Below are 27,684 nucleotides of genomic sequence, written 5' to 3'. Positions count from 1 at the left end.
AATATGAATTATTGCAGCTGTCCGGCGGCCCCTGGGGTACTGTGCTCCATACAATGGCAGAGTATGCCGGCAACACCTCGCCGGTGCAGGGCTAGTGTGGTACAACATTACTGCAACTGACAAAGGCGGCTGGCTGAACGAGCACATTACAAGAGAACTCTGGGGTGAAATGATTGATAATTTTCGTGAACCGTGCCGGACTGCAGCAGAGGTAAAATAAAACAATAACATTTATGTAAGAGCTCATGTGACGTTAATTGCATTCCTATCACAGCAGATAAGTGAAGGGTTTATCATGGCTGTAGTATTTTTCCAGCTGTAATATTGTTTGCTTAATTTTCCTCAGGTTTACTAATTTACTTTAAGCAGTTGCTTGATTTAATACGCCTTTAGTTTCTAGTGGGTCCTTTCTCAATTTTGAGTTGATCTCTGGTCTCCCCATTCCTTTTTGCCTCAGAGGGCCACCCTGACTTCCTGTAGGCTCAGGTAAATTTGAGAGGCCTGGTGCAGTTCCCTAAGGCTTTGCAGTCCCAGTGAGTTGGCAGCTACTGAGGGCCTTCTCAGAGATACTGTTAATGGATTCTTAAAAGATTATTTTAACATATTTTACAAAATTATAGCTGTGAGTGAAACTATATATCAAAATCATTCTTGGATAAGTCATAGTGCACCGATTTAAATCCAAAAATAAGTGTTGATGCTAGATTCGCTTTTGAAAATTAATTATGATTTTTTCTTATGTTTTAAGGTTCAATTTATTTTGGTATTAAAATTAAACACTAAATATAAAAAAAAGGTTCGTATAATTAGTGTACATGGTCCTTAGTTATGCCTATAATTCCTTGTATTCATGTGCACACAAGTGAATGATACCTTGTGAATGATAAATCTGCAAAACACATATTTTAATTGAACAAAATAATATAACTATATTTTGTCTTTTCAGAAGCTTCTTTGCCATTATGCATTCCCAGAATGCCAATTAGAAGATGGTTATCAAGTGGGGTTGCCCCTCTGCCATGAAGACTGCGTTGCTGTGCGTAGCCTATTTTGTGTCAACGAATGGCTCCTAATAGAGCAGAATAAGCAGGTAAACAATACATTTTTTAAGAGCTGATTTATTATACAGTAATAGAATATTTTATTATTGCACATATTGAGAAAAATCCACTAGGGCTATGATGTGGACACGGACCCCAGGATTACCAGTTGCGTACTGGCAATATCGGGGTCGTAGGTCCCCGCACCTCACAGCCCTAGTGGATTTTCTAATTTATATATATCATGTTAATGTGATTTCTGTGTGTTTGCACATATTGCTACTACTTCCTATCTTTTCTACTTTTTTGTTAGTAACGTGATGCTCATTCGGTACTTAGAAAGTTCTCGCAGTCAAATTTTTTGCATTAGTATGGCAGCAGCTAAGTTAGATAATGCATATTTTAACCCTTAAATAACTTCAATCCATATCGGTAATTACCTTCGGTGCTCAAATCACCAAATGTGATTTGTTTTATGAATAAAACTTGTAATAGTTTTGTGAATAAATTCATTTTGTTGTTATGCACATCACAATCTAGGACTTTGGATGAACCATTCGAGGGTTAAAGGATAAACTCAGTACGAATGGAAAATAAAGATAGAAAATTAGAGTACTGTACGTATTTCAAAATATTTAAATATTTAAGTTTCAGTCCATGTCTACAGCACAGAGTTCCTGCATTCTCTTGGTTTGCAGGTTTGCATTCTCTTTGTTTTCTATGGAGAAATGGTAGCTAAACTGTATTGTCAGTCTTGGGTTCTTAAGTTGCCTCATCTTCATGGTCTTTCTAAAGCAGACCCTCACTGTCTCCATCGTATCTTGAGAGATGGTTTCATTGCACTTGCTGCACTTCACTGAGGAAATGCAGCCAGTGGTAAGTGTTAGTTGGCAGTCCTTTTGTACAATGAATTGGGTGCTTTGACTGAAGCCTGCTTCTCCCTTCAGGAGAGAGGAGTTTATGGTCTCCTGCATTGGGTAGATGCTCTTGGTGAGCCAATTTCTCGAATTAGTTTGGTCAGGGTAAGCCGTCTCTGCATGCACTTTCTGGTGTTAAAGGATGACTTGTCTAAGAAAAGAATGATCATTGATTCGTTGAGGGCCAATGCTCACTTTGTTTGTCTAGCCTTTCAAATGACTTTAATGTCTCTGGTTTTCCATGTGATTTTGTATCGCTCTTAGCTCGTGTCTCTGGACCTCGGACATCTATTGGTATGTCCCCCATTCATATGATCTTTAGGGACTGGCTGTAGTTAATGGCCGATAAAACCTACCACTTTTAGGCTCTGTTTTGAGCTGAAGTTAGTGCCCAGGATTTTCATCGATCTCGGCTGGTTGGCTGAGAGCTATTACTGTTGGTGGTTATTATCTTGGCACAACACGCTAATTTGGACTCCATCTTTTTCTTTTGCTGCTGGCTAGAAACTAATAATTGGCTGTGCTGGGCAAGTTCACTTTTCTAATCAATGGACTGAAATCCTAGCTACAGTCTGACATAATTGGGAATAGTTTGGGATATCAGGGCAACCTCTATTTTCTTTCCAGAGACTGCACACCCTCGACTAGCTTCCCATAGTCGATTAGTCCTCAGAAAGCACCTCGGCTGGCTCAACTGTGCCTCTATAGTGTATCCTCGAGGCTGTGTCTTCCTGAAGTACTTGAATAGGTTTTCCTTGATATGCTTACTATTGTTCCACAATTGGGTTCGAGGCACTTCTGGGGGGTGAAGTTTTCACGACTTTTGTTAGGCCAAAGGTAGAATGTGCAATGGTTGTGTGGTGCCCATATCTTAAGAAGCACATCAACAAACTGGAAAAGGTGCAAAGACATGCTACTAAGTGGCTCCCAGAACTGAAGGGCAAGAACTACGAAGAGAGGTTAGAGGCATTAAATATGCCAAAACTAGAAGACAGAAGAAAAAGAAGTGTTATGATCACTATGTACAAAATAGTTCTTTAATAGGAATTGATAAAATCGATAGGGAAGATTTCCTGAGACCTGGAACTTCAAGTACAAGAGGTCATACATTTAAACTAACTAAACAGAGATGCTGAAGAAATATAAGAAAATTCACTTTCGCAAACAGAGTGGTAGATGGTTGGAACAAGTTAAGTGAGAACGTGGTGGAGGCCAAGACCGTCAGTAGTTTCAAAGCGTTATATGACAGAGTGCTGGGTAGACGGGACACCACGAGCATAGCTCTCATCCTGTAACTACATTTACGTAATTACACACACACACACACATACTCACTTGCACACAGTCTTTGCATGATAAGTTTTCTAAGGAGGATCCATCTCCATCGCTGTTGGAAGCAAGTGGTGAAGTGCATAATCCAACACTTTCCTTGTAGGCAATATGTGGTGGTATGGTTGGCTTCATAATGATGCTGTATAATGCAGGAATTGAACTAGGGACCTTTTCATTGTAAACCTATTGTGCTGACTACTGCACCATATACTTTGGTTCTTGCCACATTAGCTAAAGATTTATCTTAGTTTAGGTTTGAGTGAACAGTATTAATGACTGTATAAAATGTGCATATATTTTTGTCATATACTGTTATGTATTGAAATATTAATCCTATTACTATTTTCATTCACAGGAAAATAGAATTTTTAAGTCTCGAAGCCACTTCCGTCTGCCAAATTGTGACTCGCTAGAGAATCATGGTGATGGTTCCCGTCGTGTTTGTTCACACATTGGTCTAACGTCTGTTGATGATGAGCTGGTTACATGTAAGTTCTGTAAATGTGTGAATGTCTTTGAGGTTGAGAAAATTTCTTTGAATATACAGTATTTTCCAATTTTGCAATATTATTCTTCAGCTTTTCAAACACTAGAAATTCCATGCCTCCCATATGCATTTTGTTCCCTATGATGTAAAAAAAGTCAAGCAACAGTGGAATCTCAATTCAGCGAATCTCCAGTTGGAACAAACTTTCTATGCCAGAATTACAGTACTCGCCCAATTCAACGAACAAGAGTTTGGTGAAGCAGGGTGTGGATTTACTTAGGATGTTGTGATCAAATTCACAGATGGAGGTAACATTATAAGAAATAAGTTAGAGGCCATGGAATAGCCACTGAGCATATTTAAAACCAAATTCTATGGTTCTTTTTTATTTCTCCTTGCAGAAGTTTTTGTTCAGTAAAGTATGGGCCCATTTTCCTTTGAAAATTAGATTTTGAGGCTTGGGCATGGAAAATATGCTAGACGTGGTTAAATCTCTTTATATACAGGTTCTCTTGGTTGTTGCCTTCATATGACAGGTTGAAATTGTAATTTCGACCAGTGAAATCAGCTCATAGAGCGTGGACAGTATTAGATATGAATGGTAACACTCTTAATAAGGCTTCAATCATGCTACTTCTTTCATTTAATTTTTTCATCAATAATCATTCTCAAATTCTCATCCTACCATGCGGTGTCTTCCTACACTGTAGTCTTGGTGGCCCACACAACTCTGTAACGTCCTCTATATAAAAACCTTTTCTCTAATTAATTAATTTGCATTAATCCAGTGTTGTAATATAGTAAGTATACAATTTTGTTAAAAGTTAATTGAAATAATTTAATTTAGCCATTCTCTGCCAGATGACTGTAGGAAGGGACGTGGGCGATGGTATTTTGGAACCAGGAATGTAACCAGTAATGGCATTCCCTGCCAGCGATGGGACTCGCAGGAGCCACACAGTCACCACCGGCCTCCAAATGTGTTCCCGGAGGTGCAGAATGCTGAGAATTACTGCAGGAATGCCGGTGGTGAGGAACCCTACCCATGGTGCTACACGACTGACCCCTTAATCCGTTGGCAACACTGTAGCATTCCTCTGTGTGGTAAGATGCTCTATATAGTATGATAACATAGCATTATTTTAAGTGACTCTGAATATAAGTTTTTTAAATAAATGGAGACTTGGAATGGTGATGACATACAGTACATTGCCACATAGAATTGTTCTACGTGACCCTGAATATGAGTTTTTTTAAATAAATAGAGACTTGGAATGGTGATGACATACAGTATATTGTCTTAATAATGATCCAGAATGTACAAAAATGCTGCAGTTTTGTCATGGTTCTGATGTGTAGGTTTCAGTGTTTATTAGTTCAAGACTGATACTGTAACATATTCTTCTGTCAGAACTCTGTTGGGTTATGATGAACTCTGTTGGGTTATGATGAACACTGTACACTCTCAAATTCAACCCTCACTAACCTCATTCTCCTACTAACTCAACCAAGATCATGATAGGTAGACCGTCTCGTGATTCAGATCAAACATGAATTACAGTAGTTACTTACGTGCAGCAACTTAGCTTCATAAATACCTGTACTGTACATTAAAATGATGCATTAATAACATATTACAGTATATAAGAAACTTTATCATATTACAAATAATTATACGTGCTTGATTTTTTAGTTTATGGTGGGTTATGTTTCAGCAAAACTTTACCTGTCTTGATGTTGAGAGATAGCTAAGGCACGTGTTTCTTCCCTCATTCAATACAACATGGTGGCATACCATATCTGTAGGATTTTCTTTGCTGGCATTATATATTTTAATTTTTAGACATTTATACGAGCAGCAGGTTATTCAATCAATTAGAAATTATCAGTTACAGTATTTAACCTTGTGAGAATGACTGTCTCTGCGAGTATGGCGAGAGAACTTGGTACCGGCACAAGTACTGTATCTGATACAATACACAGAAAATAAAGGAAAAAAAGAGAAATACATGGAAATACATGAAACATACACTAATAAGAGTGAGAGAGCAAGTACTACAGTATAGAAAACAAAAGTCTGCACATTATGTGCAGTTAGACGAGGCTGTTTACACAGCAAGACACAATTGGAATGGAAATAGGCTAAAAAGACCTAAGGAATGCAGCAGGCAGGCTTGTAATACACATTTTAGAGATTACCAACCTTAAGATAAGTGATGGCTGGAGTTAAAGATCATCGGGAATGATTGAGTGTCAGTTTGACTTTGTGAAGTTTATGCTCAGGAACCAAATATTACTATAGAAGTGGACCTAAGTTCATTTAAGTTTGCCTCCAAAGCCACTTCCTAATTATATTATTAGATTCTAGGTTCAATATTAGATTCTGGTTGTAGACAATCTATTATTGTCCTTGAAGAAATGGGCTCATTTCTATTGCTTGAGCATTCTGGATTGGAAATAAGGCCTTCATTGGGCTTGATATTCTTTTTCTCACCAAGTACCCCTGATTTTGTCCCAGCCATCTATGTCTATCCTCTGAACTGTCATTTAAGATTTGTTGGACAAGGGGGATGGGGGTGATTTCAGTTGATCTGTCTCTCTGGGGTGACATCCTGGCTGTTTATGATTCTTAGGAAGGTTTCTCTGGATCCTTAGCTTATCCTCAATCTCTACTTTCTCAATACTTACATACTTTGTCTAGGCTCATTTCCCTGGATCCACAGGATACTTACTGGCATGTTCTAATTCACGCACAGTTCAGGAACTGGCTACGATTCAAAGTGGGCTCTGTCTGCTACCACTTATGAGTTTTTTCCTTAGGTACCCAGATAGTGCTTTGCCATTTTCTGGTTCCTAGGGTTCAGGTTCTGGCATATCTCAGCATTTGGGTAGCTTGGGCTTCCAGTCATCAGAACAATTAGCAAGGAATGTGGCGCTCACTCAGTTGGCACAATTCGGGTTCTTAATCAACTTGCAAAAATCTTGGTTACTCCTTCCTGGGCATTGAGGTGGCTGGGGTTGGTGTGGGACTCCACAATGGCCTCTCTCACAGCCAGCCTTGCTGCAATTGCAGGACCATTTCATGCTGTTACCACCTTTTTTCCATTGGGACCACATTGCCTTCTTTGTTGCCTGAACTTCCTCCTATGTGGGCTTACTATTGGATCAGATTTGGCCGAAAGCATTGTACTGTACTGTACTGTATGGCCTTTTGTGCTGTTTATCATTTTGCTGCCATCACAATGACATTGTGTGGCCTCATTGGGCCTTATGGAGGATTTTTGAGTTATTGAGATTCGGTTCAATGGTGTCTTCTCCTTCCTTCATTTGATTTGTTCACCAGTGCATCTGGTTTCAGTTGGGGATTTGTCTCCAGCTCTTACCACAGCAACAAGGGGTTGTGGTATTGTTAACCTTATTAAGATTGTACATATCATGGTAAAAGAGTTTACAGTGGTTTGGATGGCTCGTCAGAGCATCACTCTCCCATGGGTCTCTGTGATCTGGTTTCAATTATATTGCACACTGATGGTCCACTAACTCGACAGAGGGGGTTCCAGTCATTCCCATTTTCTGCAAGAGTTGACTCACAGAATATCAGTACTGTACTTATAGTCTGTTCACAACTCGAAGGTTTGATTCCTGTCACAGGTCAGAGATGTTTGGGCACATTTCCTTTCATCTGATGTTTATGTTAACCAAGCAGTAAATAGGTATACAGATTTTTGCCAACTATTTATTACGGGTTGCATCCTGAGGAAGATCAGTTATTGGTCTAAGAGCACAGTACTTGATCAGTCTATCGTTCTGCTTGTCCCTGACAATGGGGAACCAGACCAATGTATGTTTAAATGCTTTATGCAGAGACCAGAGTGTGTGTGTGTGTGTGTGTAACCTTAGTAAATTCATTATTATTTTATTATCAATATTTGTAATCTTCTAGGTGAGGGCACTGATGCAGATAGTGGCATATTTCTACACGAAGAGATTCACGAGAAACTGTTGCCAAGCCCCTGGCTGATATTAATTGCAGGAAGTGCTGGGCTGGGAGGAGTCCTCCTCTTGGCTCTGAGTGCTCTGCTCATTCACAAATTAGTACATTCCCGCCGAGGTTACTCATCACCCAACAACCAAGTAAGGAGATTTTTGTTATGATTTCTGGGTTATGTTTTACATCCTCATTACTTTAATTGTTGAATTTTTTTTTTTTTCGGGGGGGGGGGGGGGGGCTCTTTTGATATGCTTATTGTTGTAGTACATAAGTCTAACTATTCCAATGTTATTTTAGTGCTAGTCTGCTGCTCCTTCTCTCTCATGATATGGTTGTCACTTCTTGAAAGTCTGTGAGAGGTTGATGCACTACTGTGCAGCTTCCTCAAGTTCATCCTAATTCAAACAGTTTTTATTTGTTTTTATTTTCAATATTAAATACTGTACAGTATTTGTACTTTAGTTTTAGTTAATCTAATTTTAAACCTACAAACTCTAAATTAAGGTTATCCATGCCAGTCTTCATTAAGTATCACTAGAAAACTATACATTATTTGCTAAAATTTTGTAACCATTCATATGTCTTAGCTTAAATCTCATACAGTATTAACTACAGCATTACCAAAGTTTTCTGTGAAGAGCCCCTCTGGCTCCCTGGAGCTATACCGGGCTGATGAGTATATATATTAGACTGTGGCAACAGTCAATCGATGGAGTTCTTAGCCTACTGAGGCTGTTGTGTTGGGTGGCGATCGATCGACTCTGGCTCCAATTCTTGAGCAGTGCTGTGCCTTGTGGTGGTGTGCAAGCCAGGTGTAATTCCAGAAGTACTGGGGCTGCATGTGCCTAGGGTCACCTTCCCTAGGTGCCCTGTAAGTATTGCCCTTGCAGTTTGGGGTTACCTTCCACAAACTGTTCGGGGACTACCTCCGCAGGATTCTTTTGCTCCTCAGTGATTGCCTGCCTTTGGTGTCAGCTTGGGTTTTTTGGCCCTGGATAGGGGGTAGTATCATCGCTGTCTTGGGCATCTTATAATAAGCATAGCGGCCGGTTCTGCTCCTCCTGGAGACGTTGTGCTTTTATGGGGTGTTTCTTTTCTTTTTTGTTTTGTTTTGCCTGGTGGGGGGTCTGCCTAGTGTGGCTGTAGGACCACTTGTATTATTTTAGTGGCCCTTTGCTAGGTTTCTGTGATTACACACGTCGCAGGGGTTCAGCTTTCTGTTTGTTTGTTTGGTAGTTCTAAGATAACCAGTTTACAGTAGCTCTTTAACAGTAAAAGCCTGGGCTTTTTTTAGCAGTCAGCTTAAGGGCCCTGAAAACCGGGGCTGGGGAGGAGTTGACTTTGGGGGCTGGGGAGGAGTTGACTTGGGGGGCTTGGGCCCCGTTTGACCCTACTTGGATGTTGGTACCCTCTGCGCAGGGCTGCTTGTTACAGGGGGAGGAGTTTTTGTATCCCTCTCCCTGTATGAGTTTGATATGAATTTGGCTCCTCCCCGGATTCGGTTCTGGGTTCCTTCAAGTTCCTCAGTTCCCTCTTTCCGGAGGTTTTTGGCTTCCCGCATCCCACCTAGGGAGGTGCGGGAGGCCCTTGCGGCTTACCTCCTGTGAGACCCGGACTATGCCTTGATGATGGATTCTTCATCTTTTGAGTTTTGTTCCTCTTTTTCCTTACTAGGTGCATTATGAGGTGCCAAAGTCTTTGGCTGGCAGACGGCTTTTTCTTTTCATTGGAGGCATGGCATGCATTCTGTCTGACCCACACGCTTGAGTGGCGGGCATTGACTGTGGTTGTTCAGTTTTATCTGGGAGGGGGGGGGGGGAGTTGGAGTACCTCAATGCGTGCTTGTTTGCCCCTGTACTTCCTCACGATGTCAGCCAGGTGCAGCTTCACAATCGGGTTCCCTCCCTTTCAGCATCCCTGGTCGCTGAGGATTTGTGCGCCCGTGGGCATTTGACTTCGGTCTTGCGCTTCTTTTTCCTGCTGGAGCTGTCTTCGGACTGGCTTGAGGAGGATGTGGGGGAGCTGGGTTCCAGGCCAGCATCCAGTGAGCTTGCCTCGGCGGCTTGGGCGTCGGCTGCCGTGTTAAAGTTGGTTTGCGCTGATTCTGAAGGAGGCGGTGTCTGTTCTTTGCTTCTCGCCTTGTGTGCTGACAGGCGGTGCTCATCCACTCTTTGGAATCTGCTTGGGCCCCGGCTCTTAGATTTTCGTCCCCTTTTTGTCCATTGTAAGATCAGTCACAGGGATCAATCAGTATTTTTTTTTTTTAATATTAAATTTTTGTGCTTGAAGGTAAATTATTTTTATACTCATTTAGCTTTTTCTTTCTTTTAATGTTTTTGTACCTATTATATATAGATATTTAACTATTAATTTGTCTTATTTCATTTATAAAAATGTGTGTGACTACTGGTAATTTGTGATTAATTTAAACTTTAAGTCTTATGTTTGGTTAACTGCAGTTTTCATTATGATTTGTCTTGGTATTTTCTCCATCCTGTGTTTGTATGTAGTTTTACTCAGTTTTCCATTGTTGTTACCAGGAAGCCGAGGTAGACCTGAGCAAGCTACCACGCAACTCTGCCTACCACCAGACCTGTGCTCAGCTTAATCCAAAACTGGAGAAACTGCAGTATGATCGTAACAGCATCATCTACATCAGAGATCTAGGGCAAGGTGCCTTTGGCCGAGTGTTCCAGGTAGGTGAGAGCAAGAGAGATGGAGGATGAGAAGATAAACTTGCATGGAAATTGTCTAAGAAGAAGAATATAGAATATAATCAAACTTCTGTTACAATACAATTTAGCACCACAATATTTGTATCATGTTACTATACTGATAACTAGTACGGCTGATTACACCTGGCCACCACACTTAATTTCCCATGTGTTTATTTCTATTCATTAGTAAATGCACTCTTGTATTCCTTGCTGGATCACAGATGTTGTTCCATTGTACCAAAGTGTTAAGAGGCCTACTGGTCTGTGTCGGTACTGTACCTGAAATGACGACCACACAATGACCAAAGCCGCGGGTCTTTGCTCCCACTCACTTGGATGCCACTGATCGCCCCAGGAGCCCTACATTCGAACCATAGGTGGAACCGCTACTTGCGATCCAGCCTAGTATCCACGGAAGAGTGAAGAAAGACTCTGTACTAACTTCAAGTCATTGCTTCATGCAGCTACAGCACTTCCTCTGAGTTTTGTCCACTGTAACAAAGGGTCACCTGTCACACCCCTGTGTCACTCAACTATTTATAAGGTTGCCAGCTGGGTTTGAAACTCTGCATCCCAGCAATGCAGCTCAGTGGTTAAACTGTGTCGCCAGACAATAGTACGTTGCCACAATCACAGTGTTAATTCAGTACCAGCCTAGGACACGTTTCCATAAATATCAGTGTTACTCGAGTGTTACCAGTCACTAGGATATTTCCAATATTAATAATATTAATGATAGTGTGGTGCATATAGTATCACTTAAATAATGCTCAAAGAGAGCTGGGGGTGCACTTAAACAAATCAGTAAAAATGATATAAAGTTTACTATACTAAGATCTACAATAAACATGTAAAGAAATAAGCATATGGATATATTAAATGAACTGGAGAATGTAGGCAGCTCTCCTCTCGCCGCCTCTGACAACTCGGATAGCTGGGCAAATTTAAAGGGGGTACTCGGACCCTCTCTAGGAATGAGGGGCAGCTCCGTCGACGATAGACCTCTCGTCCCACCAACTCTGCCACACTCGTCCCACGCTGTCTTCTCCAGGTAGTAGAAATACTGGGCTGACCTACAGCCTACTAATACTAACATAATAATAAGCACACTAATATAATATATATATATGCTGGGCCTACCTAGCCTAATCATCAAGGAGCAATGGGAGGGAAATAATGATCTGCCTTAAACATTCCTGTCCATCAATGCCTGTTCTCTGTTGGTAGTAGGTACATGGTTCCGAGGTTGCTCCTCGGCATTCCAGTTGCGTGTCACAGGTCCTCAGGCGTCGTGGAGAATCTCTTCATCGCCGTACCTATTCCCTGAATTCAGTTCTTACAAGTGGTCACTTGTCCAACCAGTGGTCACTGAGCATGTCGTCTACCACACTCGCTCCTTCACCAAGACATTTTCTAATGAATCCAGACACGATGTTTCCCTTCCGAAACTTAAGTAGGTGTGCCCTGTCACAGCAGCTCACGCGTCATACCAGGGCGGGGTACGAAGTGCGAGCAGGGCATCACACTCGCCCTCCCAGTGTCACCGCTCACCTCCGATTGCAGACCGACAGCCATGAGTACTTGGAACTCTTTCGCCCACTAAACTCGGCTTCTTCATGCTCCCCAGGAGTACACTAATCCTATGCGATGATGATAGACTGCATAAGGCTGCTCAATACACTGCGCGAGGCTTTCAAAATCTTGAGAGCTCGCTGACACACACTTCTGCTCGCATCAACGGTCTGTGAATCTGCTGGCACAGTGACCTGCCAGTCTTGAGCCAGGCCTCCCGGTGATGTCACAGTGGGCCCTGATTGGTCAGTCACGTCACGTGACCTTGGACAGCCAATCGCCAGCCTGCTGGCACCCTCATGTCTATGCGCCAAACCCGACAGAGACGTCGCCATTTTGTATGTGCAAGGGGGCGTAAGCCCCCCCCTCACCTGCAAAACATATAAATAACAATTTCTCCATAAATATGTAATCTATTCAGTTGCCTCCTATATCAAATGATTCCCTGCATCTTTGGGAACCTGCAAGGTAAGTAGATATGACTCTTAACGCTGGCACTGGGGAGAAATAGGAGAGGGCACCGTAACACAAAGCAAATTTATAGATACCCAGAAATTGCACAGATTACCTAGAAATGATCATCTTCAGACAGTCCATTACTGCTTGACTGTCAACACGAGTGTGTTACATACTTACTCAATAACTGCATGTAGACTCTATCAGCTTAATCATAGCCCATATGTTCTATAACTTCTGCCACAACTTAACTGTCACCACATTATTTGTAGGTGACCTCCATTAACTCATGCAAAGGGACTTTGATAAATTAATTACAATTTTTGACATGTAAGCCATTGTGAACTTTCCTACCCAGGTATCTTAGTCTTACCATTGCACAGCCTAGGTTCCAGCCCCCCTGGAACACGAACAAGGGGACACAGGTGGAAACTTAGTACCCAGATGAGCCACAAAGGCATTAGAAAGAATTTTTTCAGTGTCAGAGTAGTTAACAAATGGAATGCATTATGTAGTGATATGATGGAGGCTGACTCCATACACAGTTTCAAATGTAGATTTGATAGAGCCCAGTAGGCTCAGGAATCTATACACCGGTTGATTGACAGTTGAGAGGCGGGACCAAAGAGCCAGAGCTCAACCCCCACAAGCACAACTAGGCGAGTACTGAAGACATAGTTGCAGATGGCTTGGATGCATTGGCAATGAGACTGAGCATCCCAACAGATCAAGGGAAAGAATTAAACCACACACTCTGACTGTGGAAGATTGATTTCAACAGCCACATATAGGACCCCAACACAAGTGCAATATGTGACCCAGTTTTTGGATCAGTTAATGCCAAATGCCAGACTAGAAGGTACAAAAGGCATGATGTAACTTCTGGGTCTAGCGTGGGGATGGATGGAAGAGTGTGTGTTAACAATGAAATGGTGAATCATGGATGTGAAATACAACTCTCATGAATATGAAGATACGTGCACAGAACCTGATGAACAAGACAGCCCAGCAATTTGCTTCATTAAGTTGTACATCTCCTGCTTGCTTGACAAGTAGCTGGTAGCTTCTGTCTCTAACTTCTGGGAAAGGTTGTTTAACATGCAAGGAGACTAATTTCAAACATTGACACATCCTAGCAGGACCTATAATTTTAGTTCTATGCAGAATTTATGACTTGATTCTGAGGGTCATAAATTACTATGACCCTCAATATGTGAGGGTCTTACTTTTATGTACAATACCAATGTTATCAAGGTTCCCCACCTAGTATAATTTCATGGCCAGCCACAAGACAGCTATTATACCACACGATGGTCAGCCATGAGTGGTCGTACTCTATCTAGCTTTCTTGATGACATTACTCCATTAGTAGTCATTTATTCCTTGTCTGACTAGCATTTAGCTGACAACCATGTTTTCACAACAAAAAGATATTGGAGGAATAATCAATTTCCACATCTCTAAACCATTATTTATTTGCTTGTCAAGGTCATCTTGGTTACGTGTACAGTCATCCTTAGATGCAGCTTTTCCTCCTAATTTTGCATTATCAACTCATAAGAACATAAGAATGAAGGCAACTGCAGAAGGCTATTGGCCCATATGAGGCAACTACTATTTATATCCACCCAAATATAAATTACAAATTATTCGTCGTGTTATTTTTTAAAATTAAGAGGTTTCTAAATTGCTTTTAAAATACTGTAGTTGTAAATAATGCTGAAATATTTCTTTACTGTTGATGTAATATTATTATTTGACATTTCAGGGCAAAGCACCAGGACTCGTGCCTGGGGAAGAATTAACAATGGTAGCAGTAAAAGTATTGAAGGAAGAAGCATCCGAAGACATGCTAGGAGATTTTGAACGTGAGGCATGTATACTTGCCGAGTTTGATCACCCAAATATCGTAAGATTGCTGGGTGTTTGCGCTTTAGGACGTCCCATGTGCCTTTTATTCGAGTTCATGGGCCGAGGAGATCTCAATGAATTTCTTAGGTCATGTTCCCCCACCAATTATATTGTGCGCTCTTCTAATGGGGACACATTTAGTGACACTAAACTGACATATAAGGACATGCTGTGGATTGCCACACAGATTGCTGCAGGCATGGTTTATCTTTCAGACCGTAAGTTTGTTCACCGAGATCTTGCAACTAGAAATTGTCTTATTGGTGAAGATATGACAGTCAAGATAGCAGATTTTGGTCTCTCTCAGAAGATTTACATTGCCGACTACTACCGAGGCGATGACAGTGATGCTATTCCTATTCGGTGGATGCCTCTGGAAAGTATCTTGTACAATAAATACACAGTTGAAAGTGATGTGTGGGCCTTTGGGGTTTGTTTATGGGAAATATTTTCTTTTGCATTACAACCATATTATGGGATGACTCACGAGCAGGTCGTGTGTTTCTTGAAGGAAGGCGGTATCCTCTCTGTCCCTGATCACTGTCCTCCTGAAGCATATGCAATTTTAACCTGGTGCTGGCAACGGCGCCCTCATGACCGCCCATCATTTCATGCCATACATCAGGCAATGACAGACCTCTCTGCTGGCCGACCGGTGATGGTACCCAATCCACCGCCAAGTTCAGCCATGTCTGGTTCAGCTCCCGCCACTCCCCGCCCATGTTCTTGTGCACCTGAACCTTCTGCTTAGCTTACATCAAATGTGTAATAATCCATCCCATTTGGTTTTTAATTAATGATGGACCATATGTCTGGCATCAACAATTTTAATAACAGAAAATGTTGTATGTTATTTTAAGATGAAGAGGATAATGTTAGGCTGATTTAAACTCGTGGTTTGAAAACAGAGGCTCCTCGATTTATTTGACTAGTTATAAAGAATTTATGACTTGGTAGAAGCTCGTGTATATTTTAATAATGCTTGAATTAATATTCCTCCATTGCTGTATGATGTATGTAGCAAATGGCTGGATGAATCTTTTATATTATTTTTTTAAATGTCAAGTTGAAATTTGTGTTTATTTGTATATAGATGAATGACCATAGGTATTTTAATCAAAGGGATTTTAAAATGCAAGTGTCGTATTTTTTTTCATGGGCAGATTTGGCCACAAATATGTTACATTGCCAGTACAATTGAGAAAACACAATGTAATATTTTATATACATTTCAATTATTTCATAAATTATTTATTCATAAACTTCTGATTGGCAGATTATAATTTATTAAAATATTAATTTAATGAGTTAAAATTAAATTCATCAATAGTTTATATTTTAATTGGACTTTATTGTGCATTTGTTTTCAACTGAAATGTGAATTTTTAGGTGGTGGCCTTCCACATCATTATTATTATTATTATTATTATTATTATTATTATTATTATTATTATTAAATTTGCACAAAATATTGAATAAGTTAACTCGGAATATGTACGTAATGTAAACAGTATTCAGGAGCGTGAGTATTGTGCAATTTTAAGATGTGACTCTTCCTTGAAATATGTATGAAAATGTTTGCAAGCGCGCGCACACTACTGCATGCAAATGGTAAATAGATTTTTGTGACCAGTTCACAGCTTTATTGGTGGTAAACAAAAATCAACAAAAATGTGAAAACTGGTCCTTCAGCAGCTATCTGGTACAAATTGTGTTTATTTTAATATTAATAATAATGGCATTTTATTCATGAAAATTCATACAATTATAATTGCAATGAAAATATTATGGTGTTTTAAAGTGTAGTATAAATTCAAGCACTTTGTGTTTGACTATCTATAACCCTTAAAGTGCAGTTATCACCATGTGGTGATTTACAGTATTTTGGGGGTTATTGTGTGTTGATTTGAACTAAGTCTGGTTTTTATATCAATGCTGCTAATATGGACACATTCTGTATAAATGTTGTGGAGTTTACCTTGACCCAGGGGAAAAATTCTGCTATCATTTCATGATTGCTTACTATACAAATGCAGTTATCGTCACAAATGTTACTGTGCCAATGCAGTAATTGTCATGGAATGACATTCCAACATAACTATATGACATAAACAGTGACACCTCAGCTTACGAATGCCCCTATTTATGAACTTTTCGGGTTAGGAGCCCAATTTCTTCGGAAAATTTGAATCGGGTTACGAGCTTTGCCTTGGAAACGAGTTTGTTGATAGACGTATAGCCAACCTAGCACGTGGTGGCACGGCAATCGCGCCTCAGTTTACCAGTGGCTCCCGCCTAGTGACAATCGTGCCCTAATTCTTTGTAAAGAATTTCAGTGTTTTTTCGGATTTTTGGGTATTCGAACATAAAAGTAATTATTATATACAGGTATCTTGCCATGGGTCCCAAGAAAAGTCAGTGGTAAGGTTCAATCTAAGAAAATAGTTGAGTAGAGGCAGTAGAGAATGTCCCTTCCTCATTAAGAAAATGTATGAAGTATGGGAAGAACTGCAAAGTTTTGTTGAAAAAACTCGCCCAGATAAAGCTGCAGCAGGCCGTTGCATTGACCTTCTAGATAACAATGTGATGTCTTACTACAGACAAGTGTTAAAATGTAGGGAACAACAAGTGTCTTTAGACAGATTCTTAGCAAGACAAGCAAGCAGTATAAGCAGGTCCTAGTGGTATGCAGGCAAAACGTACCAGAGAGTGTACCCCCAGAGAAGTCATCACTGCCTGATACCTGGTTGATACCTGGTTGATGGGGTTCTGGGAGTTCTTCTACTCCCCAAGCCCGGCCCGAGGCCAGGCTCGATTTGTGAGAGTTTGGTCCACCAGGCTGTTGCTTGGAGCGGCCCGCAGGCCCACATACCCACCACAGCCCGGTTGGTCCGGCACTCCTTGGAGGAATAAATCTAGTTTCCTCTTGAAAATGTCCACGGTTGTTCCGGCAATATTTCTTATGCTTGCTGGAAGGACGTTGAACAACCGCGAACCTCTGATGTTTATACAGTGTTCTCTGATTGTGCCTATGGCACCTCTGCTCTTCACTGGTTCTATTCTACATTTTCTTCCATGTCGTTCACTCCAGTACGTTGTTATTTTACTGTGTAGATTTGGTACTTGGCCCTCCAGTATCTTCCAGGTGTATATTATTTGATATCTCTCTCGTCTTCTTTCTAGTGAGTACATTTGGAGGGCTTTGAGACGATCCCAATAATTTAGGTGCTTTATTGCGTCTATGCGTGCCGTATATGTTCTCTATATGCCTGATGTTATAATGGAAAGGGATTCCCCTTCCAAACACTAACACCTCCTCCTCCTCCCCCCCCCCCCCACCCCCCTCCTCACCGTCTTCCATACGCCAACAAGAGTCATCAGTAAAGGTAAGTAATAACTTGTACATATTTTAGTACCGAAGATTTGGGTGAATTAAGTGTAAAATTTACTTTTGAAGTTAATTTTTTTGGGAGTCTGGAATGGATTAATTCAATTTCCATTAATTCTTATGGGGGAAATTCGCTTCAGTTTACAAATATTCAACTAATGAGCCGTCTCAGGGAACAGATTAAATTCGTAAGCTGAGGTACCACTGTATACCAATTCTGTTCATATGGTTTTGACAGTTTGATATGGTTGTAATGTAATACACCAGGTCAACCAACCACTATATGAACACAAGAATAACGGAGCTGCAGAAGGCATAGTGGCCCATATGAGGCACTCATTCATTCATTGATATATACATTAATTCATTGTATGCCTAAATCTAGTTATTCAACACCAAAATACTATAGTGAATGAGTTACAAAGTTAAAAACTGTTATAGAAACATTGAAGGTAAACATTGGGGTCATCTGCCACATTTTACTGTATAAGTTAACTTCATGTCTGGCACCGACAGATCCAACTGGGCCTCCCACCCGGCAAACTTCTATAGCTCATCAAATAAGTAAATACAATAATGTTAGATATTTACTTTATTTCCACTTTTCTTTCAATTTTGTGTCCAAATTAATAATTTTGTAAGTAAAATATATTTTTATAATTTTTATATATTTTTTGCATCTAGGCTGACATGTGTCCTGTATGTAGTGTATATCCATAGCTGCACTTTAGGGGATTTAAGGTACAGATATCATGTATGTGTGTGCATATGTGTGTGTATACACTCGCCATCCTTCATTTAACTTCCATATGTCTGATATTCAAACTACAGTATACATTTGCGAGTCCGACCGAGCACCACCCTCACCATACAAGAAATCAATGTGGTTTGGCAGCTGGCCACTACTTGTCTAGTTGTTTTCGCCCATTTGTACTTGTTGAGGTTGAGTCTCGGTTCTTTTGTCCTGCCTCTGAATTATCAATCAACTGGTGTTGATTGACAGCTCAATAGGGCACTTGAGCCCAATAGGTTCATGAACCTATTGGGCTCTATAATACGTACCTTTGAAACTGTGTAGGAAGTCTGCTTCCACCTACTCACTGCCTAGTACATTCCATTTATTAACTACTCTGACATAGGGGTCTTGCCACTGAAAGTGTTGCATTGCAACCTAACCCCCCCACCCCAACCCAGCCTAGTGTTTTCATGTACCCACAGCCATAAAGAATCTCGCCTCTCATACCATTTAATTTCTCTAAACATATGAAGCATGGCTTCACTAAGTACAGAAAATGTGTTGTCTGGGGCAACAACAAATGTGTTGTTCTTTAATGTTTGTCATAGTAATTAGTGTGAAAGTACAAGATGAAAAAGCAGTCAACTGAAGAATGCACAGGTGAATATATTTCTAAATTTTAGGAAATTATGCAGAACAAATCTTCATCTCCCAAGCAATCTTATGATGCTGAAGAAATGAGCTTGTACTGTACTGGCACCAGTTTAAGTTATACAGTACATATGCTCATAAGGGTCAAAGTGATGGTACATAACAGGTACATAGTGAGCGAGCGAGTGATTTACTATATAAATGCAGATGGCAAACTAAAATTTAAATAGTTTGTGGCTGGAAAAAGTATAAATCTAAGGCTAAGGGAAGAAAGTTTCTCCTTGTAATTTATAAGTCCAAGAATGTGTATAGTAGTGGTTCCCAACCATTTTGGAACTGTCCTATTTTCTAATACACAAAAGACCCTCCAAGGGGGGGGGGGCATTGTGATCCACTAGTTTGGAGTCACTGCTAAAGCCATATTTTTTGGCTTGTTTCAAGGTAATTTTGTATCCGAGGTGAAGGGCCACTTTAATAGTACATATTGGATTGCCAGAGAAAGGCAAAATGATGCTATTTCTTGATAACAGCCCAACATCTCTATATGAAGCTAGTCAAGGGCAATATGTTTGTTACATTCTTGCCACTCAACACAACTATACAGTATTGATCAAGCCCATGAATCGAATAAATTTGAATCTCAAACACCACTTTAGAATTGAATTTGGCAGATGCCTCCATACAAAAAAAGGGTAGTGTCAAGGAATTAATGAGAAGATTTAATATAAAGTTGGATGTATAGTGTGTGGCACATGCATGGGGAAATGGTCAAATAATCAACTTTGAAGGATGGCTGAAGCATCCTAAATATGACAACAATGTTACAGCTTTTGAAGGATTTAGTGCAAAGAGAATAAGTGAGCAAATACAACAGACATGAATGCCTTGCTTTTTTAAGAGAATACAGTGTCCCCCATATCTAAGAAATTAATTGATCACAGCCACTCATGAGGATTAAATAGATGAATGGATTTATGACGATGAAGCGTGACCGAAGTAGAGAAGCACTTTGAAAGAATTACAGTCCATAGAGAGAAGCGCCAATACCAATCCCTCGAATGTAAACGATATTTAACATTCTTTGGTTTACAGGGATGGCATAGTTTCTAGTGTTGCTCCTCCATGTAACCCTGGACCCTAAGCATCTCGTCCTCAACATCCACCTCCTCCCTCAGTTAACACAACCAACATTATTCCTCAGTTAACACCTAACATTATTCCAAGATTGCATATGGAGAAACCTCTAGACCCCTTGGTGAGTTATCAGATTAAGTAATTTTTATAATTAATACCCCAACCTGTCCTCAAGCCAGGCTTGTTAAAGGGGAACCCGTCCTCCAAGATGCATTTATCAATTTTCATACTGTTTATTAAAAAAAAATCTCATATATATAAGTTGTTGTTGTTATATATTAAGGCTCTATGTATAGTTAGGCATTGGTTAGGGTGGTTATTAAAGTTCTGTTGGCAATTATTTGTATTTAAAGTACTGTACATGATTAAAATATTTACAGGGTGCAATTTGAACAGAGGTCATCAGCAAAGTAGTGTTTGAGAAATGTTCAAATGTCATCAGTTGTGAATCATGTGCAAACTATTTTTCATTCATAAACAGGGAGGGGAGGAGGGTTTGGTGACTGGATTAATGAGCATCTGGTCTTTGTTGATGAGGACAGGCTGTAATACCCTCACAGTAGAGCATTCTGTTGCTTTTTGTTTGAAGCTTCACTAGATACTTCAATGTATTGTGTGTGTTCCTACACAAAATAAATTTTCCTTGGTTGGGAGGGTTTGCCCAAATGTCCTATCATTTCTACATTCCAGATTACTATCAGAACCGAAGTGATCAGACTGAGAGATGGCGAGTGTGTATTATAGTGTACAGTACATGCATGCACATACATATATACATACATACACTGTTCTGTTGTCCAACCAGCTCATGCCAAATGGAATTTATATCAATTGGTTGGATGTCCTGATGTATCCTCATTAACAAGATATTAATTATATGTCCTAAAATATATCACAATACAGGTTTAATAAATAAAAGAAAACATCTCAATTCAGGTGTATATATATATGGGGTCTCAAGACTGTTATGAATTCTTCTCTAAATTCTGAGTGGATGGGCAGAATTTTATGATATTCTTGGTGTTTTTGGGGTGGGTAGGCTAAGTTTTATATGGGTTTTTGGGTGAGAAGGATTTCTTGATGGGGTGGGTGTATGGTCAAACTGACTGGATTGATTATGATACATGCTGCAATGGCCCCTGTCACATACTGTGCCCCCCCTACTGTCAAGCCTTACCCTTAGTTTCCCCCTGGATCATGACCTGCCAATTGGTTTACAACCAGATCCCAAATTACTGCTAAGTGATCAGGGGCAAACCGTTTATTGGTGCCCAGTCAATCCCTCCCCGGCTTGAATGCTAAACAAATTGTTCATGGTATGTGTACTGCCCATGGCACCAGAAAATAAAATGTTGTTACTCTGCACCCAAAACTTGGAAACACCTCTCCACCTTCTTAAATATTTTTTACTCTGTTCAAAATTCATTATAGATCACTTCATTTTGCATTTGCTGCTAGTAGAAGCCTTCATTGACATAGTTCCTGCATTTTGAGCAGACATAGTGGCAATATGTTAAGTATTTTCAATAAAACATAAACAAATTTGAGTGGAGGAAAGTTCTAATGACTGCACAAACCAATACTCAGTCAGTGGTACCTCCAGTGACAAACCTGGTAATCATGGCATCTTGTGGTCAAGGAGGAAGAGAGTGTGTCGAACCGCAAATCATATTAGTGGACTATTTGTATATCAGATAGCGGGACATTATCTATGTATTTAGGTGTCTATATGTACATACTGTATAATAAAATAAACATAACATTTTAGCATCATTTGATATATAGTATAGACAAAATTTTAGTAGCCAGAATAGCATTTTGTAACATTAAACAAAGAAACACTAAACTTTTGAAAGCACTGGTTGCATATTGTACTTGTGTTAATATTTTACCAATGAAATCACATTACCTGTATATGTAAAATTTTGTATCTATTCGTCTTTCCTATTTCCACTTGAACATTTTAGATATACGGTATACAAATATTTTTATGCAGCTTAACTTGGTGAATATCCACAATTTTGCTTTAAATAAAAAATTAAATATTATTCAGTCAACACATTTTGCTTTGAAATCAAACATGCAAAATTAAGCTGTATGAGGACAAATTTATATGATAAGGTAAACACAATTAAGGTTTACATAACTAATAATATTTGGGAAAGCAGTTGTCTTTATTGATTGAATTTTTAGGGAAAAGCGCAGTCCGACATTACTTCCTATAAAGGTGATTCTGAACTTTGTTTTTACTGCGAGTATTACAGTTGAATGATTGGAGTAGATAACCCTTGATTGTAAATTTGTTAAATATTTTATTTAACTGCATATCTAAAAATGATTTTGTGCTACAATGCACCACAATCAGTATTATGGTTCAGGAATAATTGAGAGATCATTTAACATGAATTGTCTGTTTATAATGTATTTGTTTGTGAGGGACTTAACCATCCCGCTGCTGCACTTACATTTCTGCTCCATACTTTTATTGGGTCTACATGAGGAAAGATATGAAAGTGCATATTTTTTGTATTTTTTATTAAATCTAGAATGAAAAATTGTTCATTCAAGTGGCACCATGAATAAAAAAATCATAATGCATGGTGAAAATAAATTAAAATAAAATTTAGGGTCTCCATTTATTTACAGTAAATATGGTATAACAGTACTAGGTTATAATTATTTCCAATATATTAAATACAAGAAATAAACACACCAGGAAATTTTATGTAATTTAGTTAGTTTGCAGGGAAAGAATTTATTTAAGTGTCAAAATGTGTCCAAAATCTGAATATATGTATATTTAATATTTGTAGTATTGTGCTGAACACAATATTTTCTATAAAAACATTCACACCAGTGTGAATGGACTATGAATATCTGAACTTCCTTAATATCGGCCAATGACCATAGTTTCACATTTCAAACAAGAATGTGTACACTGTTTCTAACATCATATGACTTGATTCTTACACACACACACTTTGATACTTCTCAGAGCTGGCTTGTGGGACGTATCACTGACATGTCACATGCATGCTGTTTAACGGTATCATCAATGCAGTACAATATTTTAATGATGCAGCTGTCACGTCTGTAGCATACTTTGACGCACATTAGATTGGCTAAGACTATTAATTGCTTGTAAAGCATGATGTCTTTTTCTGATTATTTAATATCTGTAATAACTTGTAATTGTACAGAAGCTGTTTAATGGAACTATCAAATTATGGTCAATCCAGTTTGAAAGGCACCAGTGAAATTCAACGTGTGTTTGCGGATTAAGTCTGTTACGAATTTTAGAAACTAAAGGACCATAGAGTTCATTTGGAATTGAATAAGTTTTCCCTGATCACATGTACAAAACTACCGATCAGAGTGAAATCATATTTTTATATGCATATTTATTTATTGTGCAAATTCTTTACATGTTTTTAATATTGCACTATTATCACAAAACTAATGTTCTCTTTGGATGTTATATCACCTGAGTTTGAATCAAGTGTTTTGTATACAGCATAATCTGTCAGCTTTTTATCAATAGCTAACCTGAGTTTTTAAATTTAGAGTTGCAATGAGAAATTCAGTGTGTCTAGCTGTAGATTTAAAACTCATGATACATGAAAATCCAGTTTTAAGTTATATTATTTATTTGGAAAATAGTGTGTGCTCATTTACAGCCAATATAGCATGTAAAATGCCTTCATCATTTAACTAATAAATGTGGAACCAAGTATAATTTTATGTATAAATTATAAAACATTTATGTAAAAGTTAAAAAAATAAGTACAGTACAGATTATTATTATGATAATCTGTCCATAAATGTTAAAGCTTGCAAACAAATTGATAGAAGTTCTTTGACTTGTGAACATTACAATATTGTTGACACAAAAACACAACATCCAAGTAGAAGTTTCCCATAAAATTGCATTTAAGGTATAGAGAGTCCCCATGGTCAACATTTTTTCCCAATATGTGAAGTGTCTTCCCATAGTATTTTTACATTTATGATATGCACAAACTTAGGAAATAACATTGTACAGGATTAGGAATGTTCTATACTAAACAATTGATGAATGGCATGGAATTGTAAATAATTGTGTAAGCCCACACTATCTTTTGTTACAGTCTTCATAAGACTTAGTTCTGTAACATTCCAACACTCAGCAATACATTACTTGAAATAAATTCAGTATCATTTTATCCTTCCTGTATATTTTTATATCTGCTTCACTCAATGGTAATACTGTACCACAAATCCTTAACTGTGTACTTGAAATGCATTATTGTGACAACAGAAAGAGTTATGACATCTGTAGATTTCTCTGTCTCCATCTACTGTTAGTATGGCTGGACATTTATTAGGTATCACAGGTAGAGGATAGTGCCAACATGGTTAAACCATAAATGTATCGTAAAGAAGTATATTAGTTGAACTTGGTGTTTAGTCACTAGTGTGGCCTCCAGTGACCTAGCACTCACTAAGGAAGGCATTTATTTGTAAGTGTCCCATCTCTGCGAGTGGTTCTTTGACAAGGTGAGGAGGGCCTTTGTGGTGGCTCCTGTGCCCTTCTCCAGCCTGCTGTAGTGGTGCACAAGTGAACTGCTTTCCTGTGCGTTAGCCATGTATGGTAACCCATACATTCCCCCATGTTTTCTTATCTGATAGTTGAGCCTATCCAGCTGCTTTGGTGGGGGGAACCATGGTAAAACAGGTGGTCCAGTGTGGCCTACCTGGATCCCTCAACTCACTTAGTCAGACATCAGGTCAAGTGGGCATTGCAGGGTTGGTATCCCTATTGGTCCCTGGGATTACCATTTTAATCCCTTCAAGGTTGACACACACTGTTCCAGTTACCCATGAGATTGCTTGCCCATGTGCTTGTGTCTTCCTTTGTTGGGCTCTATGGAGGGTGGGGGGTGCAGGGCAGTGAAGTCTAATACTGCTTTTTTGTTTAATTCTGACCACATTTCTCTTCGAGGTCATCAGACTTTAGGGGCGGGTGACCAGGGACTGCAAGTCAGACTGTGTTAGACAGTCTCCATAACTACATAGCTATGGCTGTAGTGGGCCCAGACCAGGCTTCGTTTTTGGATACCCCATTTTGGAGCTTCTTCCTTCCTAAGCCTCTTCCTCGGGAAGGTCTCGACTTGGTTCCCTTTTGTAATTACCATGTCACCTGGATCTGTTACCTGTTACTCAATCTTTGTAACTACTGTCTTTTACCCATCTTATTCCAGGTGGGCTCGGGCAACATTCCTCACCATCAACTATGCACATTACCCGCAACAGCTGCTACATTCTAGGACCTGTTTGGCACCCTACATGACCCAAATATTTTAATGTCTATACCTACCCTGATGATTTGCACACACAAATATCTTAGACACAAATTGTAGATGCTCGTGCTCAATTTACTCCCACCCAGACAAAGGGATGACACCCTTTGTCATCGAGGGCTCCCTCTCAAGAGGCAGTTGCTCACCTAGTTGCCCTATCTCACATTGATGTGGCCCCAGTTTAAGTCTCAAAGAACGCCTTTTGAATGCCAGCATTAGCACAATCCTCCTCATACCCCATATTGAGACAGAAAACTTAATGGCTTCCATGAGGATATTATGTCCTTGAGGCCCAGGGTTTTATGTCCTGCAGGTTGACACATTCACTCTGCCTCCTTACGGTCGTAATTCTTGCTGGTGACAGATGCTTTATTCAGGGATACATATATTCTCCACACCTCTGCATTAGGTGTTAGAAATATAGGCATGGAACCTTAAAATGTGGTAGTGAGGTGTCTTTTTTCCCCTTGTGTGGTTCCTCAGACCATTCTAGGACAATTCTCTTCTCCCTGTGCTCATTGCAACTGTGTGGTGCCCCACTAAGTTATTTATTGTCTCTCCTTTACATGTTTAAACAAGCCATAAACATTCTAACCTTAGACGTCAAAATTGCATTTCTTTCCTCAACGCAAGATGCCAGGTTTGCCTTCTTTTCTCTTTTTTCTAGAATGACTTAAGCTTGTGCATTATGTTGTGCTCCTCTGCCCCACTCCAACCCTCTCGTCCATCCTCAGGTCCACAATTGTTCCCAAAACTTGGACTAAGATACCTACACAAACTCTGTCCTTCCCTGCTCTTCTGTAATCCGAATCTGTGAGCGTTTCTCTGGTGCCACTGGCTGACGTTTCTGTTCCGCGTTCTTTGTCTTCCCCTGCCCATCATTTTCATGTCGCCTCTTCACTCTTCTTTACATACTGTGGGCCCCCTCTAATTCTTGGTTCGGTCTTCCTTCTCAGGCCCTCCCTGGCATATAGCAGTCCAGCCCGATATCCACCACCCACTCATCCATCCTCATGTCACTCTTCTTTCTTCCTGCCTGCCTGAGACAATAGGTACCGTGGTACCTATTAGTATTTCACAATACCTTGATGCTACCATTCCTGTGTATCAGGCTGAAACCTAAGCCTGGTCCCTCTCGCTCTTCCTCCCTAATGGTTGTGAAGCCAATAGTCATTATTTTACCTCCCCCCCCCTCCATTCTTGTTCTTGCATCTCCTCACATCTCGGTAGCAGAGCCTTCTGAGCTCGATAAAGGAATTCTTGTTGGCCTTGTTCCTTTCTGATGCTGCCCCTGATCCAGAGCACACCATTTGTCCCTACTCAACCCAACTCCCATTGACCAGCCCTTCCCAACACCACCTTCCTCACCAGACCCTTTCGTCTCACCTATGCTCCTTACCATGGACCTCTCAACCAATCCATCTCTGCTGACTTTGCATATCCCCCAACCCTGCTTTCTCTGATCCTGATCTTCCTTAATTCTGTGTCCTTTGTCTTATGTCTTTACTTTTTTTGTTTATCCTTTTGTCAGTTGTTCTTCTAGAACATCTATGTTCTATTTTTTGTCTACATCTGTTCCTCAATGGAATATCCATGGCTTTTATGCCAATTTCAGTGAGCTGCAGCTTTTGATCTTGCAGTTTTACCATTTTCTTTGTCTCCAGGAACTGATGCTTGCCACTCATCCTGGTAGATTCCATGATTATTCCTTTCTTAGCACCCCTACAGCTTCTTTTACAGCTGACTTTACTGCTCTCTTGATTTGGAATTATGCTCCTCTTGTTCCCTTTCTTTTTCAGTTGAACATTCATTCCACTGCTATTCTTATCTTTGTGAATAAACGGTATATCATTTGTTCTCTCTCACTCCCCCTCTCTCCCCCCCCCCACTTACTAACACCGGAATACGTCTGATTTTTTGTATTTTATTTCAGAAGGCGAGTGTGGTGACCCCATAGGGCCATTCATTCAGCTAAACATAAGTGTTAGAGATCCTACGTCTCCACTATTACTG

At 39.8% G+C, this 27,684-nt stretch overlaps 1 protein-coding gene across 5 annotated transcripts in view; it reads left to right on the top strand.

The window, feature by feature from the left end:
- The window catches only part of LOC123769518 (tyrosine-protein kinase transmembrane receptor Ror2), a 632,994-nt gene extending 616,167 nt beyond the window's left edge, over positions 1-16,827 (top strand). For all 5 annotated transcript variants that reach the window (XM_069308727.1, XM_069308726.1, XM_069308730.1 and 2 more), the window contains 7 exons: positions 18-211; positions 947-1,090; positions 3,645-3,777; positions 4,638-4,880; positions 7,720-7,910; positions 10,308-10,463; positions 14,281-16,827. In XM_069308727.1, coding sequence (XP_069164828.1) covers positions 18-211; positions 947-1,090; positions 3,645-3,777; positions 4,638-4,880; positions 7,720-7,910; positions 10,308-10,463; positions 14,281-15,174 — 1,955 coding nt within the window. In that variant the 3' untranslated portion in view covers positions 15,175-16,827. The remainder of the gene's footprint in view (positions 1-17; positions 212-946; positions 1,091-3,644; positions 3,778-4,637; positions 4,881-7,719; positions 7,911-10,307; positions 10,464-14,280) is intronic.
- The last annotated feature ends 10,857 nt before the right edge of the window (positions 16,828-27,684 follow it).

The sequence above is a fragment of the Procambarus clarkii genome, chromosome 63 (assembly GCF_040958095.1).
Source record: "Procambarus clarkii isolate CNS0578487 chromosome 63, FALCON_Pclarkii_2.0, whole genome shotgun sequence".
In the NCBI taxonomy this organism is placed as follows: Eukaryota; Metazoa; Arthropoda; class Malacostraca; order Decapoda; family Cambaridae; genus Procambarus; species Procambarus clarkii.
The sequence above is the reverse complement of the archived record's forward strand: the minus strand, read 5'-3'. Positions and strand labels throughout refer to the sequence as shown.